The following is a 22,638-nucleotide window of genomic DNA, read 5'->3' as shown; positions in this document are numbered from 1 at the left end:
TTTCTGCTCCTTTCTTGTCCCTAATCTCCAAGTCAAATTCCTGCAATAAGAGCACCCAACGAATTAGTCTCGATTTCACATCCTTCTTTTCAAGTAAATATTTAATTGCTGAGTGATCAGTATAAACTATTGTTTTTGCTCCTATAAGATATGGCCTAAATTTATCAAAAGCAAAAACAATGGCGAGCAACTCTTTCTCTGTGGTGGCATAGTTCAACTGTGCATTATTCAGTGTTCGACTCGCATAGTACACCACATGAAGTCTATTCTCCTTTCTTTGTCCCAAGACTGCTCCTATAGCATAGTCGCTTGCATCACACATGAGTTCAAATGGTAGATTCCAGTCAGGTGCAGTGATGATAGGAGCTGAGATTAATTCTCTCTTTAACCTGTTAAAAGCAACCAAACACTCATCAGTAAATTTAAAAGACGCATCCTTGATCAATAAATTACAAAGAGGTTTGGTAATTTTAGAGAAGTCTTTTATAAATCTTCTATAGAAGCCAGCATGCCCTAAGAAACTCCTCACTCCTTTAACAGATGTTGGTGGTGGTAATTTCTCAATGACCTCCACCTTTGATTTGGCTACTTCTATCCCTCTAGATGAAATCTTATGGCCTAAAACTACTCCTTCCTGCACCATAAAATGACATTTCTCCCAGTTCAATACAAGATTAGTTTCTTCACAACGCTGTAGAACTTGGGAGAGGTTAGTCAAACACATATCAAAAGAAGGACCAAAAATTGAAAAATCATCCATAAAGATTTCAATGAATTTTTCAACTATATCAGAGAATATAGACATCATACATCTTTGAAAAGTTGCAGGTGCATTACATAACCCAAATGGCATTCTCCTATATGCAAATGTTCCATATGGACAAGTAAATGTAGTTTTTTCTTGATCCTCAGGTACAATAGAAATTTGAAAATATCCTGAATAACCATCTAAAAAATAGTAGAAGGGATATCCAGACAATCTCTCAAGCATCTGGTCAATAAAAGGCAAAGAAAAATGGTCCTTTCGTGTGGCTTTGTTTAACTTCCTATAATCAATACACACACGCCAACCAGTGACTGTTCTAGTGGGTATCAGCTCATTTTTATTATTTGTAATAACAGTCATCCCCCCTTTCTTAGGAACTACTTGAACAGGACTCACCCAACTACTATCAGAAATAGGATAGATAATTCCTGCATCAAGTAATTTCATTACTTCAGCTCTAACTACTTCCTTCATATTAGGATTTAACCTACGTTGATGCTCAATTGAAGGTTTGTAGTTTTCTTCCATTAAAATTTTATGCATGCATATATTGGGACTAATTCCCTTAATATCATCAATAGATCAGCCTAGTGCTTTCTTATACTTTTTCAACACATGCAACAATTTTTTCTCTTGTTCAGCAGACAAATGAGCAGATATAATGATAGGAAAAATAGATGAGTCTCCCAAGAATGCATATCTTAAGTGAGAAGGGAGCTGCTTAAGCTCAAGCTTGGGGTTTGGCTTAGCCTCTACTGAATCCTGTATTTTCTCAACATCATTTAATACATCAACATGCTCAATTAACTATTCAAATTTATTTTTAACACCATCACTCAAGTCATATTCAGAATTATCAATTATTTCATTAACAAATTTATTAATCACATCTAATTTAAAACATTCATCATTCTCAAGAGGATATTTAGAAGAATTAAGCACGTTAAAAATTACCTCTTCTTGTCCCACTCTTAAAGTAAGCTTACCCTTATGGACATCTATAAGTGCCTTGCTAGTTGCAAGGAATGGATGCCCCAATATCAAAGGAACCTCTCTATCTTCCTCCATATCCAAGACAATGAAATCCACTGGGAAGATAAATTTGTCCACCTTGACTAATACATCCTCCACTATGCCTTTAGGATATATCACCGATCGATCAGCTAGTTGTAATGAAATACTGGTCGGTTTCATATCCCCTAGTCCAAGCTTCCTGAAAACAGATAAAGGCATTAAGTTAATGCTAGCACCTAAATCGCACAATGCTTTAGTGAATTCGATATTGCCAATATTGCATGGAATTGTAAAACTCCCTGGATCCTTTAATTTTGATGGCAACTTGTTCTGAATGATTGCACTGCACTCTTCGGTGAGCATGACTGTCTCATGGTCCTCTAGCCTTCTCTTTTTGGAAAGGATGTCCTTCAAGAATTTGACATAGCTAGGCATCTGAGCTAATGCCTCCGCAAATGGAATATTTATGTGTAGTTTCTTGAAGACCTCCAAAAACTTCAGAAAGTTCTTGTCATCCTTACTTTGCTTGAGCCTTTGAGGAAAAGAAACTGGTGGATTGTAGGGCTTTACTGGCTCTTCCTTTTTCTCTTTTAGCTTCTCTTTGACCACAGTCTCTTCTTGAGTTTGTTCCTTTACTTGTTCTTTAACATGCTCTTTCCCTTGTTGTTCCCCTAGTTGTTTTCCACTCCTCAAGGTAATTGTCTTTACATGCTCCTTCGGGTTCGTTTCAGTATTGCTAGGCAATGACCCTTGAGTTCTGTTAGCTACCATGTTGGCCAATTGTCCCATTTGTATTTCCAAGTTTTTAATGGCAGCTTGCTGGTTTTGAAAGTTTGCCTTAATTTCACCCATGAAATCAGTAGTGGCCTTGGTGAGAGTTGCAACCAATTCTTCCAGGTTAGACTTCTTTTCTTGCTGTGGAAAATCAGGTGTCCTCTATTCTGATAATTCTGTTGTTGCTGTTGATTTCCTCATGAAAAATTTGGATGGTTCTTCCAGACAGGCGTGTAGGTGTTTGAGTATGGATTGTTCTGTTGCCTTCCTTGGTTTGCCACATATTGCACTTGTTCTTGTACTGGAGGCATGAATGAGCTGTCAATTGGGCAATCTTGAGTAGCATGTTGCTCAGTACACATCTCACAGGTCTGCACACGAGTATTGACAGCATTAATAGACAAATGATCTAATTTTTTTGAAAAGAGTGTCTACCTTTGCATTGAGTGCAGTAATAGCGTCTATCTCATGAACCCCAGCAGGTTTCCTCGCCATGTTTCTCTCATTGGGCCATTGGTAATTGTTGTTGGCCATTTTCTCCAAAAGATCATAGGCCTCATCAAGCGACTTCTCCATCAATGAACCTCCAGCAGCAGCATCAATATTAATTCTGGTATGGTTGTTCAGCCCATTGTAGAAGGTTTGCACAACCAACCATTTAGGCAGCCCGTGGTGTGGACACCTCCTAAGCAGATCCTTGAACCTTTCCCAGGCTTCATATAAGGTCTCCATGTCGAATTGCATGAAGGTTTGGATGTCAGTCCTCAACTTGGCAGTCTTAGCAAGTGGAAAGAATTTTGCCAAAAATTTTTGTGCTAAGTCATTCCAAGTGGTGATCGAGCCAGCAGGAAGAGACTGTAACCATGCTTTAGCCTTGTCTCTAAGTGAAAACGGGAACAATCTTAGCCGAATTGCATCATCTGACACTCCATTATGCTTAAGGGTATCACATATCTCCAAGAAGTTTGCAATGTGCGCATTAGGGTCATCATTGGGCAATCCTCCAAACTGAACTGCTGTCTGGATCATTTGGATCAAAGCAGGCTTGATCTCAAAGTTGTTTACTTGCACAGGTGGTCTTGTGATGCTAGATGAAGCTCCATTCACAATAGGCATGGCATAATCCCACAGTGCCCTGGGGTTTGCCTTTCTAGCAACCTCATTATTCCCTACTAGGATTACTTCTCTCCTTGGATCTTTAGCCATTTCTGGATCTACTTTTGCCTCAGATTTCTTCCCTTCTCTGACGGCTTTAATGTTTTGTTTACAAGTGCATTCAATTTCTTGACTTGAAATGGGGTTTGATTCAATTCTCACAAGTTGACCCGATTCTCTTTTTTAAGTTGTAATTTTGAAAGATTATTATCCTTTTTTTTTATTTTTATTTTTTAAGAGAAGAGAGAAGAGGAAGGAGAGAGAAAAGAGTTCTAGAGATGAGTCCTAAGGAGTTCTAAATCTAGAGATGAAAGAGAAGAGTGTTTTAATTAGGTTTAAATTTTAATGGCAAACAAGTTAACACAAAATAGACTTTCTATCCTAGAGTTAACCTAGATCTAGACAGCTCCTAACTGTTCCAAGATCGCCTTCAAGCACTCCAAGCCCAAAACTGACTAATTATCTCGACCAGATAAGTGTAAGATGTAGGAGGTCCCCTGCTTGTTGCTTTCCTTAGACACCAACTGAGTTGGTCAGGTCAGACAACGGAACCAATTGAAAACCACCTTCTTAAACCACTTGCCTTAGACACCGAGCAATTAATCAATTCGAATCGGATCTAACTTTAGGGCTTTCTTGTCCTATTGAGCTCGAATATCCTAGGGCCAACGTTTAATTGATTTTAGATTAAGGTCTAGGTTATGCAGGATGAAGGATGTGGTTTTTGGGCTAAGGAAGGGTGATCAAATCCCCACCTTATCCGATTAATGGGTTAAGTGCCCTTAAAGTTAATTATGGAGATGCAATGCAAAGAAACAAGATGTCCAATCAAGTTTGAATTTTTTTTTTTAAATATCCAAGAAATAAAATATCTAGATTACTAGTAAAATCAACTATTCTTGATATTAAAGCACCAGTCCCCGGCAACGGTGCCAAAAACTTGATAGCCTGTTTTGCAAGTGCACGAAATCGCTCAAGTAATATAATGATAAATAAGAGATCGTTCCCACGAGGACTGAGTTTAATTATCAAAAATGAACGCTAATTTTACTAATATCTAAACGATCGAAACTGAATGACAGTGGAAAATAAAATTAACTCTAAAGAACTCAATGAAAGCTGAATCAAAATTTGATTGATAAAGCACTAGGGTATATCTGATTTCACTTGGATCAATTATCAATTCCAGCTATTCCGATTAATAATCCAAATTTAATTATTAATGCAAGGATAAATAATCCTAAATTATTTAATAATCTCTTCCGAGTCTTATTAAATATATTAATTAAAATCTATAATCTATCTTCCAATAGTAAAATAGATTTCAATTAGTTCAATAAGCACAGTGATTATTTCCAAGATCCCACAGGTCAAATCTTCTGCTTCCGCTCCAATTATTATTTCTATGATGTTTGTTATTAACTCCAATTTATAATCTTCCTTCCCAGTATCAATTATAAATCAAAATCAATCAAGTACCAAAGATAATAATACTTAAAAGTATTAAGTGCAAATAACAAACAATTGCATTAACAAAGAAAATTAATACAAGATTCTGGAATTGAAATTAAATCCAAGCTACATCAGGTACCCTAGTTAGAAATTTAGCTTTTCATCATATCAAAATCAAACTCAAGTTTACTTGAATAAAACTCCAAAATCATCCTAACAATGAGTTCTAGAAAATAAATTCAAAGTAAACTAGAGAAAGAATTAAAAACTCTGAAGGAATTGCAGAGCCGAATGAATCCTCTCTTCAAATCTTCCAGATACTTCAAACTCTCCTTGCTTGATTTCTAGCTTTCAAAGATGATTCTCCTCCCTTCTTTTGCTGGTGTTTTTCGATCCTTAAATAGGGCTAGGGCTAGGGTTAAGGTGGTATTTTTTCCATGATTTTATTCTATATATCATTTTTTCTATTTGGTATAGAATCTCTCCTCCTTTGGATAGGCTTTAAGCAACCACCAGCCATCTACTCCTTATGCTGCCCAAATTTTCTGATTTTATTCTGATTTCCATAGTAAAAGAAGGAAAGGAGGCATGGTTAATTAGAGGAGAAGAATTTCTTCCTTCTTCAACCTTCGTGGGTCCACAAAATCTGCAAAACAAAGTAAGGTTTCGGCTGCCCAAATCGAGTTTTTCAAGAATTGGTTCCAATTCTTTCTAAGTTTGCTCCTCATGCAAAATTAGTTTGGACTCTGATTTTCTTCCATTTAATTCTTTCCAAGATAGCTCTTTGCCACCCAAAATTGGTTGCCATATCAGATCTTTGTGCCAAGAAACACTAAGAAGAATCTGGGTGTATCGGGTGTTTTTTGTTGTATCCAACATTGTTACCAACTTCAACCTACTGTAGCCACCTCATTTGGAATCCAAATTCAATTCTGTAAATTATGTTTCTTTCTTGCTTCTCTCAAAATTCTGTAGGATCTAATCTTGCTCAATTTGGAGTCCTATAGCTTGCCTTTTAGGGGTCCTCACACCAAAATATCCAGAATTTAGATTGGTTGACTAGATGGGAGAGATTAACTGCTTGATTTATTTTCTGCACCTGTAGTTTCTTTTCTGGCTGATGATGCCAAAAAGGATAAGGTGTGGGGTCCATTGATATCTTGATTTGGTTATTCTGCTTTGAGATGGACTCTGATTTTGATGCAAGACCTGATGACTCCGGATGACAAACCCTGCTGAATCGGACTTAACCAATTTCACTTAATTTGACTTTTAAAACATGGTTAAGCCCAATTAGGTGTGATCTGGCTCAATTACCTGCAATTGACATAAAACATATCAGGTTCTTACATTTATTTAGTTAATTATTATACCAATTTCATCAAAATCATTAAAAACTAATAATAATAATTACTATAAAAATGCAATACATCAGTTACTAGAGGGTGAGATTAGTAAGTTGTTTAGTTTCTTTAATGGTGAGACAAGACATATATGATTTCTATACAAAGGAGCCTTTTGAGGGTGGGGTTTGGTTCAACAGCGAGGTTGCTCCATTGTAACCTTGGCTTCACGTGTTCGAAATATGGAAGCAGTATTTCTGCATGATGGGGTAAGGGCGCATATATTGACCTCCCTAGACTGGTTGCAGGAGCCTTGTGTGTTGGGTCATCATTTTTTCATGCAAAGGAGCCTTTTATTGTAACATGTGCACTCTTTTACCAAGAATTAAGATGCCTGCTAGCACAGATGGGCATGTGCTGCATGTTGGGTCATCATTTTTTCATGCAAAGGAGCCTTTTATTGTAACATGTGCACTCTTTTACCAAGAATTAAGATGCCTGCTAGCACAGATGGGCATGTGCTGCAGCATGCAGCACATGCCAATTCATGTTGACTGTACCAATTGTGCCAGCTGCATGTTGGTGCCCTTACAGCAACATTTGCATGTGCGATAGCATGTATTGATTGGTGACTGGTGTAGATTCAGCTCTAGCTTTTAAAATCTTGGTTTCGCACCCAAATGTAACGCCATAACCTGCTATAACTTTTGCCACTCCAATAAACCTTTTCTTGGAGGTTCGCTTCAAAAATCTATCTCAGTTACTATCTTGTGAGGTACTAGGTCAAATAGTTTATTGAAGCTAATAGTGGTATTTTTAATGCATATACATCAAGGTTTTAAATCCCATGGGATGGGGGCGTTCCAATTTTTGCCTGGAACGGGATGCCCCACTCCCACCCCTGAGGCTGTCCCGATCGAGCATCTTGGTGCATGCTTGGGACGTCCTTTTATATATATAATTATTATTTTTTTGAATTTATTTTGAAATTTTACTGATTTGTTTATTATTTAAATATATTTGAACTTTAAAAGTAATATATTTATAACAGATCAGTTCTATTTAATATTAATGCTATGATGCATCATGATCTTCCAGGTTATTGAAGATCCTTTCTTGATTACGAAGCAACGATCTTTTAAGTCTTGATTTGATACTAATGCTATTTAATACTAACGCTATGAGTTCCAACGATTTCGTTGGGAATAATGATTGGAGACTGGAATCTTGATTTGAGCGATCCTTTAAGTCTTTTTTCTTCCTCTCACTTCTAAGGTAAGGCACTTGCAGGTGAAATTGTTTGCCCAATTTGAAGAGCAACCCTGACCTAACTAGCTCATGCATGAATAGATAGATTATTATTTGAATTATATCGAGCATCAGGCTGTCGGCCATGCGAGAGTTCCATCATCTTTTTTTAACTCATCTTTGTATGTCGGTTGAATTCACATGACCGACATAATTAATCATGTGATATCGCGGGCGTGGACGTGACAAAATTCCTAAACAGCTCGTACGTGAATAGATAAATTATTATTTTAATTATATCGAATATCGGGCAGTTGGTCATGCGAGGGTTTCATTATTTTTTTAACTTTTGTTCGTATGTCGGCCGAATTCCTATGCTGATAAAAATGTCATAATCGAGTGCATGGGCATGAAGATCAAATAAAGTCATGGGCGTGATAAAATTAGTCCAGTGTGTTGGTGCGAAATAGAGTCACAAGTGTGAGGACGAGCCTATTTTTCTTGTTTGTAAGACGAGCATAAGGCCTTTGGCACGGCCTCTCTGTTGCACGCATTTGGTGCAATTGGACCGTGTCAAATCCCATGTCTAGGGGTGGTTAATGAACGAACCGGCTCGAGCTCGACTCGGGCTTAGCTCGTTAAAAGCTCAGCTCGGACTCGATTAAACCAAATCCAAACCTGAGCTCGAGCCAAAATATAGGCTTATTTGGGTTTAACGAGCCGAACCCAAGCCAATAAGATTGAGGCTCGGAAGGCTCGGCTCGGCTCGGTGGCTCGATTGCAACCTTAAAATCTTCAGCATCGTTTCTCCCTTTCTCATTTCAATCCGCAGCAGCAGCCTCCCTCTTCTCTTCCCCCTGCCTCCCCTCCTCATCCTCAGGACGACAAGACCTCAGCCTGTAGCTCCTCAACCCACCCTCCACCGCACCGTCACTCATCCCAGCTGCGTCATTGCTCATCCCAGCCGTACCATTGCCGTCCCACTCCCTCCCCTTGCCCACGATCTGCTTCCGGCTTCCCCCAACTACACCGCCGCCATCCTACCCCGCCGCCGTCCCACTCCTTCCCCTCGCAGCTCCTTAACCCATCCTCCATGGTAGCACCATCAATGGTAGAAGCATTGATTTGTGGGGGAGATTGGCTTAGATGTGCTCTTGGCTTAAAGAAGAAAACAAAGGTTAGTTTTGATTTTGAATAAATAAAATTTAAATTTGGGTTTTAAAAAATTTGATCTAATCTTTTTTTTTCTCCTTTTACAGATTGAAAAGGAACCTATTGTGGTTAATCTTCCATGAAGACTGCATCCTTGTGATGTAATATTATTAGTATATGTGATTTTTTACTTTGATATTAAATTCTAACTAGAGTTGTGGCGGTATATTGTTGAATTGAATAGATTTTTTTCTTTTTTTTTATTTTGTAGATTGATAAGGAATCGAAGGAATTAATCTTTCATGGAGGCTGATGAAATGATGTGCATCTTGCTTTTTTTTTTGTTTTCTATCAATTTGATGAAACGATATGTATCTTGCTTTTTTTTGTTTTCTATCAAACATTGATGTGCAACGAACACTTTCCTGTCAAATGTTGATGTATTCCGGATTTGAGATACTTTTCAATATAAGTTGTTTAGGATTCTTGATTTTTGACTATAATTTGTAATGTTGTTGTTCTTTCCTATGTTGTTTTTTATTTTTTGATTTTTTAAATATTAATTATTCTAAACAAGCTCGACTCGGCTTGGCTCAGTAAAGATTCAGCTCGGCTTGGCTCGATTTCTTGAACCGAGTCGAGCCTAAGACAAGCTCGAGCCACCCTATTACACTCTTGAGTCGAGCTCAAGCCAGATTTTTACAGGCTTGCCGAGCTCGAGTCGAGCTTCGAGCCGGCTTAAAAGAGAATCGAGCCGAGCTGTGCGTTGACTGGCTCAGGCTTGGCTCGGCTCGGCTTGATAACACCCCCACCCATGCCTATTAACATGCCATGCTACCCTACTATTTTCACCGATTCCCGATTGCACGCTATCCATCGTGCATATGCTCCAAGATTTGCCCTGAATCCTTAATAGCCTCACGAGAGTCCGAAGGCTCTAAGCCCTATTTCCTTCTCCTCCACCGCTGCCTTCGATCCTCTCTCCTCCTTCCCTCTCCGGCCTCTTGGTTGGCTTGGCTCTTCATCAAAAAATCCGATGGCCTCCCTCCTCTCTCCCCTCTCTACTTTTTTCTCCTTTTCAAGTTGTCCTCCCTCCCGACGTGCTCTCCTCTCAGAAAAGTGGAATCAAAGGGAGAAGACTGTGCTCCCTTTGGCGACGATGCTGACTCGCTAGCAGAAAAAGGAAGAGGTCGGTAACCCTTCTCCTTCGTTCTTCTCCCCCCAGCAATGAATGGCCCATTTGAAGCATCATCGGGCATCGGCATTCGGCCAAAAAAAAGGGCACGATTGGGACAGCTGTGCCGGCACTTGATCTGGTCGGGATGAAGATGGGATGGCTGGGACCGAGTCCGAAAGTGGGTTTCGGGTTTCCACACCTGTCCCTGATGCCGAAATCTCAAAGGAACAGGATGGGACAGTCAGGATAGCCCCCGTCCTGTTGGGATTTGAATCGTTAATGTACACAACTACTGGTAGCACCACACATTTTTTTTTATTTTTTTTTGAATCGTCGATACAACATGCAATTTGAAGTATTGTACTTCTTAAGTGCACCACTACAGTATGCATACATGTATTTGGCTAATGTTGGTACCATAATGTTGGTGTGGTCCTTCCTTATATGGGACCCACCCCTTAAAATAAAAAATGTATATAAAAAGGAGAGTGGAAGAGTCCATAAAGGACTCTAACATTCTTTGTGTGGAAAACCCAACGTGATCTTTTGTTGGTACGTGTGTCATGGAAAACATGAAGGCAAAAGAAAAAGTTCAAGTAACCTTTTGGGCCAATGTGGAAATAAGAGGCGCGGCGTGAAACGTATGTGTGGAAGCCTCTTGTGTGCAGGAAGCCTTCTGTGACATGGAAGATGAGTTCGTAAAAGACTAATTTTTGGCTCTATAAAAGGAGAGTTCGTGGATGTGAGAACGTGAACACAAAAAGAGAGGAGGCCGTGAGTCACAAAAGGAGATAGGAAGAGAGAGAAGAAGAGAGGTTTGGAGGGTACTTCGTTCAAGTAAAGAAGATTGGAGAACGTCGATTGAAGGAGTTTGCTCAACCTTGGATTAGAGTTATTCCATCGAGGGTTCTACTGGAGGTTTGTTTAATCTTGGATTTTTTCTTTCTTATATTAGAAATAGTGTTCTTGGCATGGTGTCAAGGAAGATTTTTTGTACTCTAAACCAATGATTTAAGTTCCGATGGGATGGGGGTCATCTCGGCCATCCCATCCCGTTCATTTGGGATTCCAACATCAGGGACAGATGCGGGATCTCAAAACTCACTTCTGACCTCGGTTTTGACTGTCCCGTCTTCATCCCGATCGGATCAGGCATCGACATGGCCGTCCTGATTGTGTCCTTTTTTTTGACCGAATTCGATGCCTGATGATGCTTCGAACAGGCCATTCATCGCTGGAGAGAGAAGAATGAAGGAGAAGGGGTACTAACCTCTTCTTTTTTCCACTGGCGAGTCGGCGTCGGCATAATTGTCAAAGGGAGTATAGTTTCTCCCTTTGATTCTGTTTTTTCGAGAGGAGAGCACGCCAGGAGGGAGGACAACTCGGAAAGGGGAAGGGAGGAGAGAGAGGAGAGAGGAGGGAGGCCATCAGATTTTCTGATGAAGAGTCAAACCAACCGAGAGGATGAAAAGGGAGGAGAGAGGACCGGAGGCTGCAGTGGAGGAGAAGAAAATAGGGCTTGGAGCCTTCGGGCTCTCACGAGGCCGTTCAGGATTCAAGACAAATCTCGGAGCATATGCACGGTGGATAGTGTGCAATTGAAAATCGATGAAAATCATGGGGTAGCATGCTGTGTTAACGGGCGTGAGATTTGATGCGGTCCAATTGCACCAAATGCATGCAATAGGGAGGCCGCGCCAAAGACCTCGCGTTCATCTTACAAAAAAAAGGCTCGTCCTCGCGCCCGTGACTCTATTTTGCACCAACACACTAGACTAATTTTATCACGCCCGTGACTTTACTTGATCTTCATGCCTTGCACTCGATTGTGACATTTTTATCAGCATATGAATTCGACCGATAAATGAACAAAAGTTAAAAAAATAATGGAACTCTCGCATGACCAATAGCACGATATAATTAAAATAATAATTTATCTATTCACAAATGAGTTGTTTAGGAATTTTGTCACGTCCATGCCCGTGATGTCACATGACTAATTTTGTCAGTCATGTGAATTCGACCGACATACAAAGATGAGTTAAAAAATGTGATGGAACTCTCGCATGGCCGATAGTCCGATGCTCGATATAATTCAAATAATAATATGTCTATTCATGCATGAGCTATTTAGGTCGGGGTTTCTCTTTAAATTGGGCAAGCAATTTCACCTGCAAGTGCCTTACCTTAGAAGTGGAAGGAAGAAAGAAGACTTAGATCTCTCAAATCAAGACTCCAGTCTCCAGGCATTATTCCCAGTGAAACTGTTGGGACTCATAGCATTGGTATTAAATAGCATTAGCATCAAATCAAGACTTAGAAGATCATTGCTTCGTAATCAAGAAAGGATCTTCAATAACCTAGAAGATCATGATGCATCAGTGTTAGTATTAAATAGAACCGATCTATTATAAATATATTACTTTTGAAGTTCAAATATATTTAAACAATAAATAAATCAGTAAAATTTTAAGATAAATTCAAAATAATAATAATTATATATATAAAAGGGCATCCCAAGCATGTATTGGGATGCCCAATCGAGACGGGCGGGACACGGGGCATCCTGTTCCAGGCAAAAATCGGGACGTCTCTATCCCACGGGATTTAAAACTTTGCTTTAAACTATTATTATAATGGAAGCTCTTTCTTACTCTGGTTCTTGTGTGGACGTAGGCTTCGGCCGAACCATAAAAAATTATGGTATTCTTGCGATTGCTGTGATTTCTTTATGCCTTTGGTATTATCGTTAGCATAATTTTTGCTTTCGTTTTATCTATTATCTTTCAGTACTCAAATCCCAACACATAACATGCTATAGGATTCTTCTTCCAAACTATTACTCTCAGGAAAGCACAGTACTAGAGCTTGTCGCAAGACAAATAACAAAATTTTAAATATTTTCTTAGCTATTCATCACATATTTTTTTAGATGCTCTCACCAAACCACAGCTAGAGTTTATTGGCATAAGCATCACTGATGTCAAAGATTTTCCAGCATTCCAGAAAATCCTTGAATCACTTGTAGACTATATTCGTGAAAACCCAATTGGTTATGAAACCATTCCTAAAGGTTCTTTTCACCTTATCACTCTCTTTTTGAATTTTTTATTTGTTCTTTAATAATTCATTTGGAATGGTTTTCTTTTATCTTTTTCATCAATTTTATAAGCCTTGTCTTGAGATTCTTTTTGATCATTTTTAAGTGCTACTCCAAGCCATGTTACATGGTTCTATATTTATCTTCAATTCCTTTGTTACTTTCGAAGCTTTTTCTAGGACATCGGAGCTTGTTGATATATGTCTGAAGAATCTTTGAAACTGTCATTTTGGTCTATCTCTATAAAGCTTGCAAGGATACTATCTTATTTACCTAGTTTAGGGGTAGGTGGTGGAATGGGGAAGCAGAGCTCCCTCCATATGCAGAAGATTTTGAATGTTGGAAATCTGAAGCAAGATTCTGTTGTGATCGTGATTGTGGGTGCAAGACTCTGTTGGAAATCTGACACAAGCTTGGACCATATGCAGAAGATTTTCAAAACAAAAGCACAGTATGTGTGGAGATATTCATCAACATGATATTAACCAACCTTCTAGGAGTGATGAGCCTTAGGGAGTGTCTAGATCCTAGGAAGCATGGATACGATACAGGACACGGGTGCGATATGATATGGATACAGAGATACGATAAATTCTTAAAAATATAGCAGCCATTTTGCTATACGGATACTGGGTACAGTATGATATGGATACATATCCGACACTGGTATGGCAGCCATTTTGCCGTATCCGTGCTTCCTAGTCCAGATCTGATTTAATGCATGACACGGGGTTGATAGGAGAGGCCAGTACAAGAATAATGCACTGATTACAGCATGCTTGTAAATGAGCCACCTATTACAACCACAAAGGTTGAAGTTGACAACCTGAGCATGTGTCCACATAATTTATAGAACAGACCTGAGTTAACCTATGACCCAATAACCAAGCTTGATGAATATCCTAGCAATCCTATAACACCATCCATTTGTGAGACATATAACCTGCAAATTGGGACTGAGAATATCCCAAATCTTACCTAAAGAACAGTAATGCCTCAGCTATGGAATATTGATAGCCTGTTGGTATATTTATTGTTTTAGAGTGGACTGGAAGCCAAAAGAAAGCAAAGCAAACTCACGAAGAATATGTGTGAACGGTAATCATGAAAAATGGTACCCTTTGAGCTCATGGTGATCACGAGGGTAGCAATGATCAAAATGAGCAATTTGAAGAATTTTCCTTTTTAAGAAGAAAAATAAAATAAGGGGACATGGACCCAAAAATATATATCCACAAACATATTAGCACTACAGCACCTACAGAGTCCTGAGAAGAGTACAAGTGTTCCAAGCAAAATTGACGGTTAAGCATTACAATAAATGAAAAGCCACAAAGCTCATAAGAAGCCCACACCAACATTTTATTGAAACTTTCCAGGAATTCTTTGAATGATGTGAAACTCAAAGTCTCAAAACCCACGAGACCTTAAGAGGATTTATTATTGGTAGGATCAAATATCAGTTCTTTGATAAATATTATTTTTCTTAGCAGATCTGATATTGCTTATTATTTCTCCTTGATATCTGTGAATAGATTGCCTTGATTATTAGTTTGCCTTCCATATAGCCAACTCATTTTGGAAACATAATGGAGTCAGATATTTTTATTACCAATATATATGTGTGTACATATATATATCTCTATATGAATGTATGTATGTATGTAACGTATGCATATGGTAGATCAGATTTTAAGGTTATTATGTAGCATCTTTTTTTAATGTTTTTAAATGTTCATCCAACTTCGCAAATGAGTATGTAGGTTGGGACTGTCTTAAATGCTGAGGATGCTAGAAAAGCAATAAAAGCCGGGGCCCAGTTTCTCATGAGTCCTTGTACAGTCATGGTGAGTTCAAACTGCTTTAGATTTTATGGTTTTTCTCCTTTAGAAAACCATTTAATGCTCAGTTTCTCATGAGTCCTTGTACAGTCATAGTGAGTTCAAAGTGCTTTAGATTTTATTATTTTTTTCCATTACAAAGCCATTTAATTGAATTTACTTCTATATCCTTTCACTATAAAAAAAGTCCTTTTATATATTCATATGAATCTTCTGCACCCCTTGTAGAAGTGATGCAGTCACTGTTTTGCTTAGTGTCATGAGTAATCGTTTTCCAGTAAACTGGAGAATCACGCCTCCTTAATTGACTAAATTCAATAAAAGAAATTAGGCTGTTACTAAGTCCTACAAAGCCATACCTAAGTTGGACTTGACTTAGACCTAATCTGAACAATCAATAAGACTTCTAACCATTTTGAGGTACATATTGGCAAAACCCTGTAAATAGTTAATAGTGTAGCAAGAAATCATTTCGTCAGCATGGAATTTTCAAATATCAAACCTCTCCATGATCAATTCATTTTGATACCAGCTGGGTCTTTTCCTCCACTTTCACAAATGTATCATTGATGTGGTCTTATCTCATAAAATTTGCGAGTCAATTCTTTCTCGCAAATCTGAACTTATGGCCATTTGTTCTTTGGTGGCTGAAGTCCAGTTAGGACATTGGATGTGGAGCATCTAGTAAGGAGCTACACATGCTTGTTCACATGGGATACTAGACATATCCCACCCTAAGCAACTACATAGTTATTGACTTGAGAAAATGCACAAACATGGCGTTAAAAGAAGCAGTCAAAAAGCTCCACCATTGCATCCCCACCCTTACAAAGTATCTCAGGTGCACAATACTGCTCTCAAATTAAATGAGACATGTTTGTTCGCTTATTCAGTTGTGAGCTCATTGATATGGTGCAAACAGATATGCTACATGTAAAGTTTGCCAAATTTTGTTGGATAGACCATGGCTTTATGATAGTCAAGTACACCATGATGGCTACACCACCAACTGTTCTTTTCAGCATGTAGACCTCTTGGGGTGGCTTCATTGGAAGATGGTATCCTAGGCCCCTTTCCTAAGTCAACCACAAGGGTTTTTTTTTGCCCTTTTTGTGTTGGGTGGGGTGGGAGAGGGGGGGAGTTGATGCAACTATAATAGAGCAAACACTTATAAACTTTAAATTTAAAGGTTGAGGCAGCGAACATAACAAGCAGTGCAAGTACTTCAACGGTGTCCGTGATTGCCTCCAGCAATGAGAGGGGCTCAAATAAATGTCTTTAGGTCCTTTGTTTTGCACAGAAGAAGAACCTCATTTAGTGACCACTGACTAAAAAGGGACATTGGGTCCATCCCCAGCCTTTGACACAAACCAGGGTGCAGCAAAGCTCCAAATAGGGAAGCCTTTTTTGGTAGTTCACTGTTCACACTACAGTAACAGTGACCAGAGTGTGCTTATTCTTCTTGTTTTGTGAAGTCCTCATTGGATTCATATCGTTGACCTTATGGCTGATTATTAATCTATATAAGTGGGCTATTGCTGTGAGGTTCTTTATGTTGTTTTTCAGTAGAGAGTAAAGCTGAGGCCTGGTACAGCTGTTTTCCTCATTTCTGTGTTATTTCTTCTTCTCCTTTCCCTCTCTCTCTCCCTCTCTTTCCCCCTCCCTCTCTCTTCTTTCCCCATTTATCTCCTTTTCTATGTTATTTACTGCTACATTTCTCTATAACTGCTGGAATTATTGCATTACACCCTTAATTTATGATAGATTCATTAATGATCTTCAGTCTGATAAATCTGTGCAGAAACCATTAAAACTTTAACAGCAGTTACATTATATTTCAACCATTAAAACTTTGGATAGCTAATCCTCCTCATCTTTTCCTGTCATCTTTCCTGTTCAGGACAGCAAACACCTAATTTTAATCAACCCTATCAAATCCTCCTTCCTTTGGCCTACCATTTCTTATACACAAACCTAAACTGAAGCATGTTGCATCACAAAGAACAGCCAAGTTTCTCAGATTTAGTTTCAGGAACTTCATAGCATGTTCTTTTTTCCATCCTCATCTTACAATGTGAAGGATTAAGCAACCTAGCCTGAGCCCTGAAGTTTAACCCTTTCTTTTTTTCTTTTTTTTTGTTTTGTGAAAATGGTACTAGCAAATATATGACCTGTAGCATAAGTCAGCATTGACCTAATGATCTGGTGCTTGCTAGCACTAGAAGGAGCTCCTTATTTTTCTTTTTTCTTTTCTTATTTATTTATTCATTTATTTTTTGTTGGGTAAATAGAGGAGCTAACTGTTTCAGATTAGCAAACAAATCAGCTATCTCTCGCTTCAGAATATCTGAATAGGACCTTGTGAATTTGTGACTAAGCAATGGCTGAGCATGGCCCTGCAATGAGTAAGAATATAGTTAAATGCTGGACAAGTAGATGCGTCAGCACTGAATTTTGTCAGCACTTAGTCTGCTATAGTCTGAATACCAAACATGGAAGATTTTCTGGCAGATATCTGGCTTCACTGGGCAGATATCAGTGCAGCAGAACACAACTTTAGGATCTTAATGATACAATGGATGCCTGCCTTGGAACCAGATATCAGCCAATTATGCCATCTGTCTCTCAGTTGCTTGGATTTTTGCAAACAAATTGAAAATTGTGTTCAAAGCTTTGTCAAATTTGCAGTGTATAGGAGAACTACTTGCTAATATTTGAGCCCAATTCAGACCAGACTGGTCACATTTTCATGGGTTGAGAGTGCCTATTGTGCATTGTTATTTAATTTATTTATTATCTTTTCTAGTATATTTGAAAATTGTGGACCTGTTTGACAGTTTTGATAGGGAAACCTAAATGATGTTGTCTCTCAAATTTCACTTGAGCTTGAGAATCATTCTTATGCTACAGACTCTGTTGAGTACTTGGGAAGCTTTATTCTATTTCATGTCTATAGAAGGCAAGGTAAATTTGCACCCAATATGCTGCCAACATAGTGTTTCCAAGTATGCTGCTTCTGAGATACTTCCTTGAGCTTGTTTTGCTTTGGGATTTCCACCTGCATTTGTAATTACCTCTTAATTTCTTTTCCTTCACTATCTACTTGCTTCTGTTACCTTCCTTTCAGTGAACATTTTATACTCTCGGTTACAGATCACTAATTGTTGGCATTCATCAAACCTTCTGCTCTCTGCATTTTTTCCTCTGATTATGTTCTCAATACCGTGCAGACATCCTACCTTGCCACTTAACATGGTCTCATAGGGTTCACTATTCTATTTTGACTTTCTTCAAAGGTGTCCTATATTAGATTGTGGGCATTTGATATCTAACCAATTGAATGACAGCTCAACTAACGATGACATTTCAGGATGGGCTGCATTAAATAAGTAAACACAAAATGCTCCACTTGTTTTTGCCATAAAGTTGATATTATCATATATAGTTGTTTAAAAGAAAATTTGAACTTTTAGCATCAACAGGATGCTGCAGATTGCATCAAAAAAATTGGATGGATAAAAGCCAAATTAGCCCAATATAGTGTAAAGTGCAAACATACCTAGTAGTCCGTCTTGACTTTATTTTTCACTAACAGTTCAGCTTTGGTCATGCTTACTGGGTTAGCTTTGGCTCTGGATATAGGATTTAAGTTCTTGTTGATCTAAATTTGACATGATTAGATTTGAACCTGGTAATCAATAACAGAGAAAAATATTTAACAAACATATAAAGAAGTATTATGCAATAATATATGAGAAGCTAGATAGAAAGGAAGTAGAGAATAGCATAAGATTGGAGTAATAGAAGGCAGGAAGAGGATACGAAAGAAGACTCCATCCTCTGTTCATTTGCATATTTCCTTTTTCATTCTGCTGCATCCATTTCCATTATTAGTGATTGAAAATATTTCATCAATTTTGATTTTCTATTGACTGAAGAGAATTATGTTAAGTTTCTTCTTTCATAAAAAGGAAATGCATTTTCAACACTTCCTAAGACTATAATGTGCTGACAGGCTTTGGCCCTAACTCAGTGATTATGGCCTTATCCCTCTTTATATGGACTATTCGTGGTAGCACATTAGTTTTTTTATCTCAATAGCAATTAGAGAAATTTAACCTGTATATTTAATTATTTAATCATATACCAGCAATGGTTTTAGAGTGCATTGCCCGGACAAAGTGTACTAATTACTTTTTTTTAAAATAATAATCATTCATAGATTGTTTCAATAATGATAAATTGTAACGGCTTGTTTTCTAGGAAATATTAGTTGATATTCAAGATAATGAAGTTCTTTATATTCCAGGAGTCATGACACCAACAGAAGTAAGTACTATTTCCATGATAATATAACCATTCATGCTCTCCAACAATTTGTGGTTATTGATATCAATGGTGGTTCCGTCCGCTATCATTTGCTTTTAATTTTTTGAGTCTATTTAACCTGAACTTTTTTCATATGTTTATTGCAGTTGTTTTAAAACTGTACATCTCCGAGATTTTGGACATATTATTTTCATTCTCTCTCGGAATCTGATCCTTCATTTTATACAGTGAATTACATGAATCTTGTTACGCCTTACAGGTGTTGTTTGCATATACTGCTGGCGCAAGAATTGTCAAGGTTAGCCTCATAACTTACTTTTAGTATGCCAAATGGATACACTAATGTCCAAAGACTCCAAACAAAAATGCATGTGCATGTGTAATTACACAGACACACACACACACACACACACAAATAAACACCCTCCCCCAGTATTTGAAAAAAAAAAAAGAAGAAGAAAAAAAATCAATTTTAATCACCTTATTCTATATTTATTTCGATTTTCATTTTGCACCAGATTCTAAAATTCTTTCGACATCACTGTTTCTATATTCTACATTCAAATATAGCTTTGTCATCTTTATATTTCCTTGAACTAATGACGAGCCATTACGACATGAGCCACTAAAAGTTGCTTTTCTCATTCCAATATACTTGTTTGTTTCTTTCTTCAATTTTCTATAGATACTCTGATGTTACTGTTCATAGTAATGAGTTAGTAAGCAATTAATTTTTGGGTACCATAAGATTTGTTTGTTTCAATTCATGTTTCTCCTTCTATCTTGCTTCCAGTAATCTCTAATTGGTGAGAAGCACCAAGTTTCTTATTTTCATTAATAGAAACAGTAGTTTTATTTCTCTTACATAAAATTGTTGCAGAAAATATATATTTTCCTACAAATAATGGAAGGAAAATTTATCTGAGTCTCTTATTGGAGCACAAATGAATAGATGAGGGTTGCATGCGAAGAAATCAACTTTTTCCCCTTCTTAATTAAACTTTAGGAGGCCACCTTAAAGGGAGAGAAAGACAAGGATAACCCTCTAAAGCTAATCCCCTATCCTCCGATGGCTTCCCAAATTCAAACTCTGAATCTATTATGCACATTGATTTTACAGAGGTTATAATCCATACTTCTTAAGTGTATCTGGAGTGTAGGCAAAAATATATTGTTTACCTGTCTCTGGGATCAATTCGGGTTCAATTTTTTGTGAGATGGTTGGGTTGAAACATGCTAATCTCCTTTGCTACTAAATCTATTGTGTACAACTGATGTTGACTGGCATTTTCTCTTGGATCGCATGCTAAATGATTGAAGGATCCTATATAATCTATATTGGTACAACTAATGTGATGTATGACAACATTTTGCTTTTATTGGGGTACATGAATTGAAAGCTGGTTTAAAAAATATGCAGTTTCAGCAGTCCATATCAGCTGATTCATGTTCTATTTTTGTAGGTTTATCCAGTCTCGATGCTAGGTGGAGATAAATACATATCAGCTCTCAAGAAACCATTTCCTCATATTCCAATGGTTGCTTCCCAAGGCATTGCAACAGGTTGTCTTTGAAACCAGATATCTGACATGCTCATATTTTTGGTTTCATCCAATCATATAATGCATATGGTAGTCATAGTTAACTACTGCGTAAAAATGACAAAACTAGAAGCATACCAAGCTAAAGCCTGCACTGTGCAGGCTGCATAGTCTCATGGTAATCATTTTTAAATCTATATTACCATTTGTTTTGCTGTATATACTTTCATGTGAGGTTATCCAACTCCCATAATGATATGCATCTATGAGCAGACATTGTTTCCACAGGGAACACTTGCATAATTATTAGCTCTTTTAGGGTATTCTTCAATTGTATTTGGAATATAGCCAACTCCTACTATCATGTAATGCATCTAAAAGAAAACTTTACAGTTTTAATGTGGAATGTGTTGAGCTAATTTAGCCCATTTCTTCATATGCTAAATTGCACTTTGCTCATTTACAGATTCAATAGAGAGGTACATTGGAGGAGGGGCTTCAGCAGTTGTATTATCAGATGCTATATTTGAGAAAGAAGCAATGAGACAAAGGAATTTTGATGAAATAAAAAGACTTGCCTATCTTGCCACTTTGCATGCTGATCGAGCTAGAAGACCATGAGGACAAGATTCCTTTTCCACTATAGTTGAGTATACAATTTAATCTCAATACTCTGCCAGAAAAAGTTGATTCATGCTCTGGAGTTGCTACATAGAGTAATGCCATCATTAGTTCTTATTGTGATTTTACTTTTTATGCTAATGATCTGCTTCTGCACTGGTTATAGCTCGATGTCATTAAATGAGCATAACCTTCAAATGGTCAGGGTGTAAACTTAAGTTCACTGAGGCATCTTTCAAGTCTTCACAAAATAGAGGAACCTCCAAAGAGCTTGAGGTAAAACATTGTCCTTTTTTATTGTTTATTTGATACATTTGTTAATGTTTACATTGTATTCATTCAGCAGTTCTCTCTATGATGTATTTGACTGCTCCAAGTGGCTCTGATGAGAATTTTAAGTACATGCTGCCCCAAGGAACATCAAGATTCAGTAAATCATCATTTTATCTTTTAGATAGGCATGCACATCACTGTTAATCTACTCTTTGAGCATCCTCTAGGATCCTCGGTGCATGATCCAGCAGGCCAACAATTGAGCCTTACTGAATGCTCAGAGAAAATCAAGAGACACACTGCTTGATAGACAACGGAAATCTTTTGGACACTTTCTTTTAAAGGTCTTGGTGCTGATTAAATTTCTGCTATAACAGTTTTTTTTGAACAATTTTTCATCTTTCTATGAATTAATGTTCTTGTAGCAAAACCCGGTTTATGCCACATGCCGGACAAAATACACTTTCTGCTCCATATTGTTTTTTCAAAAGATTGCTATCCCATATCTTAGACGCTGAATTGTAAAATTACATGGGTGGAGATTTTAAGGATAGCTGACAGCTACATGTATGATCGTACGGTCGAAGAAACATGGTAAATTTTTCTGCTCATATACCCGTGCAAATATAGCTTATTACAAATCCAATATTTGCATTTCTGTTGATTTTCCCGATCTATTGGTTCACGTTAACTGCACGTGCATGTACTGTAAAGGAAAATTTTCATATGTGAGTCAAGTTTGTGCTCATAAAATTGTGAACTTGATCTTTAATTAACTTGAATTTTTCTTTAACATATCGTGCATGCTTTTGGAGACACTTAAATATAGAGAAGAGAAGTTTGTTCTACTGG

At 37.7% G+C, this 22,638-nt stretch overlaps 1 protein-coding gene and 1 long non-coding RNA gene across 6 annotated transcripts in view; both read left to right on the top strand.

The window, feature by feature from the left end:
* LOC105033355 (uncharacterized) overlaps nt 1-22,397 on the top strand; it is a 29,142-nt gene extending 6,745 nt beyond the window's left edge. Inside the window, exons 5-11 of one of the 5 annotated variants that reach the window (XM_073258285.1) lie at nt 14,945-15,028; nt 19,286-19,351; nt 19,611-19,649; nt 20,815-20,914; nt 21,359-21,537; nt 21,680-21,789; nt 21,860-22,397. In XM_073258285.1, the coding sequence (XP_073114386.1) occupies nt 14,945-15,028; nt 19,286-19,351; nt 19,611-19,649; nt 20,815-20,914; nt 21,359-21,513 (444 nt within the window). In that variant the 3' untranslated portion in view covers nt 21,514-21,537; nt 21,680-21,789; nt 21,860-22,397. Of the gene's footprint in view, nt 1-14,944; nt 15,029-19,285; nt 19,352-19,610; nt 19,650-20,814; nt 20,915-21,358; nt 21,541-21,675; nt 21,790-21,856 lie in introns of all 5 variants that reach the window. The other 4 variants (XM_073258284.1, XM_073258286.1, XM_073258288.1 and 1 more) reach the window with 4 other exon arrangements.
* Nucleotides 8,712-9,940, top strand: LOC140857853 (uncharacterized). Its single transcript, XR_012141252.1, has 3 exons — nt 8,712-8,929; nt 9,012-9,065; nt 9,176-9,940. It is a non-coding gene; the product is annotated as an uncharacterized lncRNA (long non-coding RNA).
* Nucleotides 22,398-22,638: the final 241 nt, after the last annotated feature.

This window comes from Elaeis guineensis, chromosome 5 (assembly GCF_000442705.2).
Source record: "Elaeis guineensis isolate ETL-2024a chromosome 5, EG11, whole genome shotgun sequence".
Lineage (NCBI taxonomy): Eukaryota > Viridiplantae > Streptophyta > Magnoliopsida > Arecales > Arecaceae > Elaeis > Elaeis guineensis.
The sequence above is the reverse complement of the archived record's forward strand: the minus strand, read 5'-3'. Positions and strand labels throughout refer to the sequence as shown.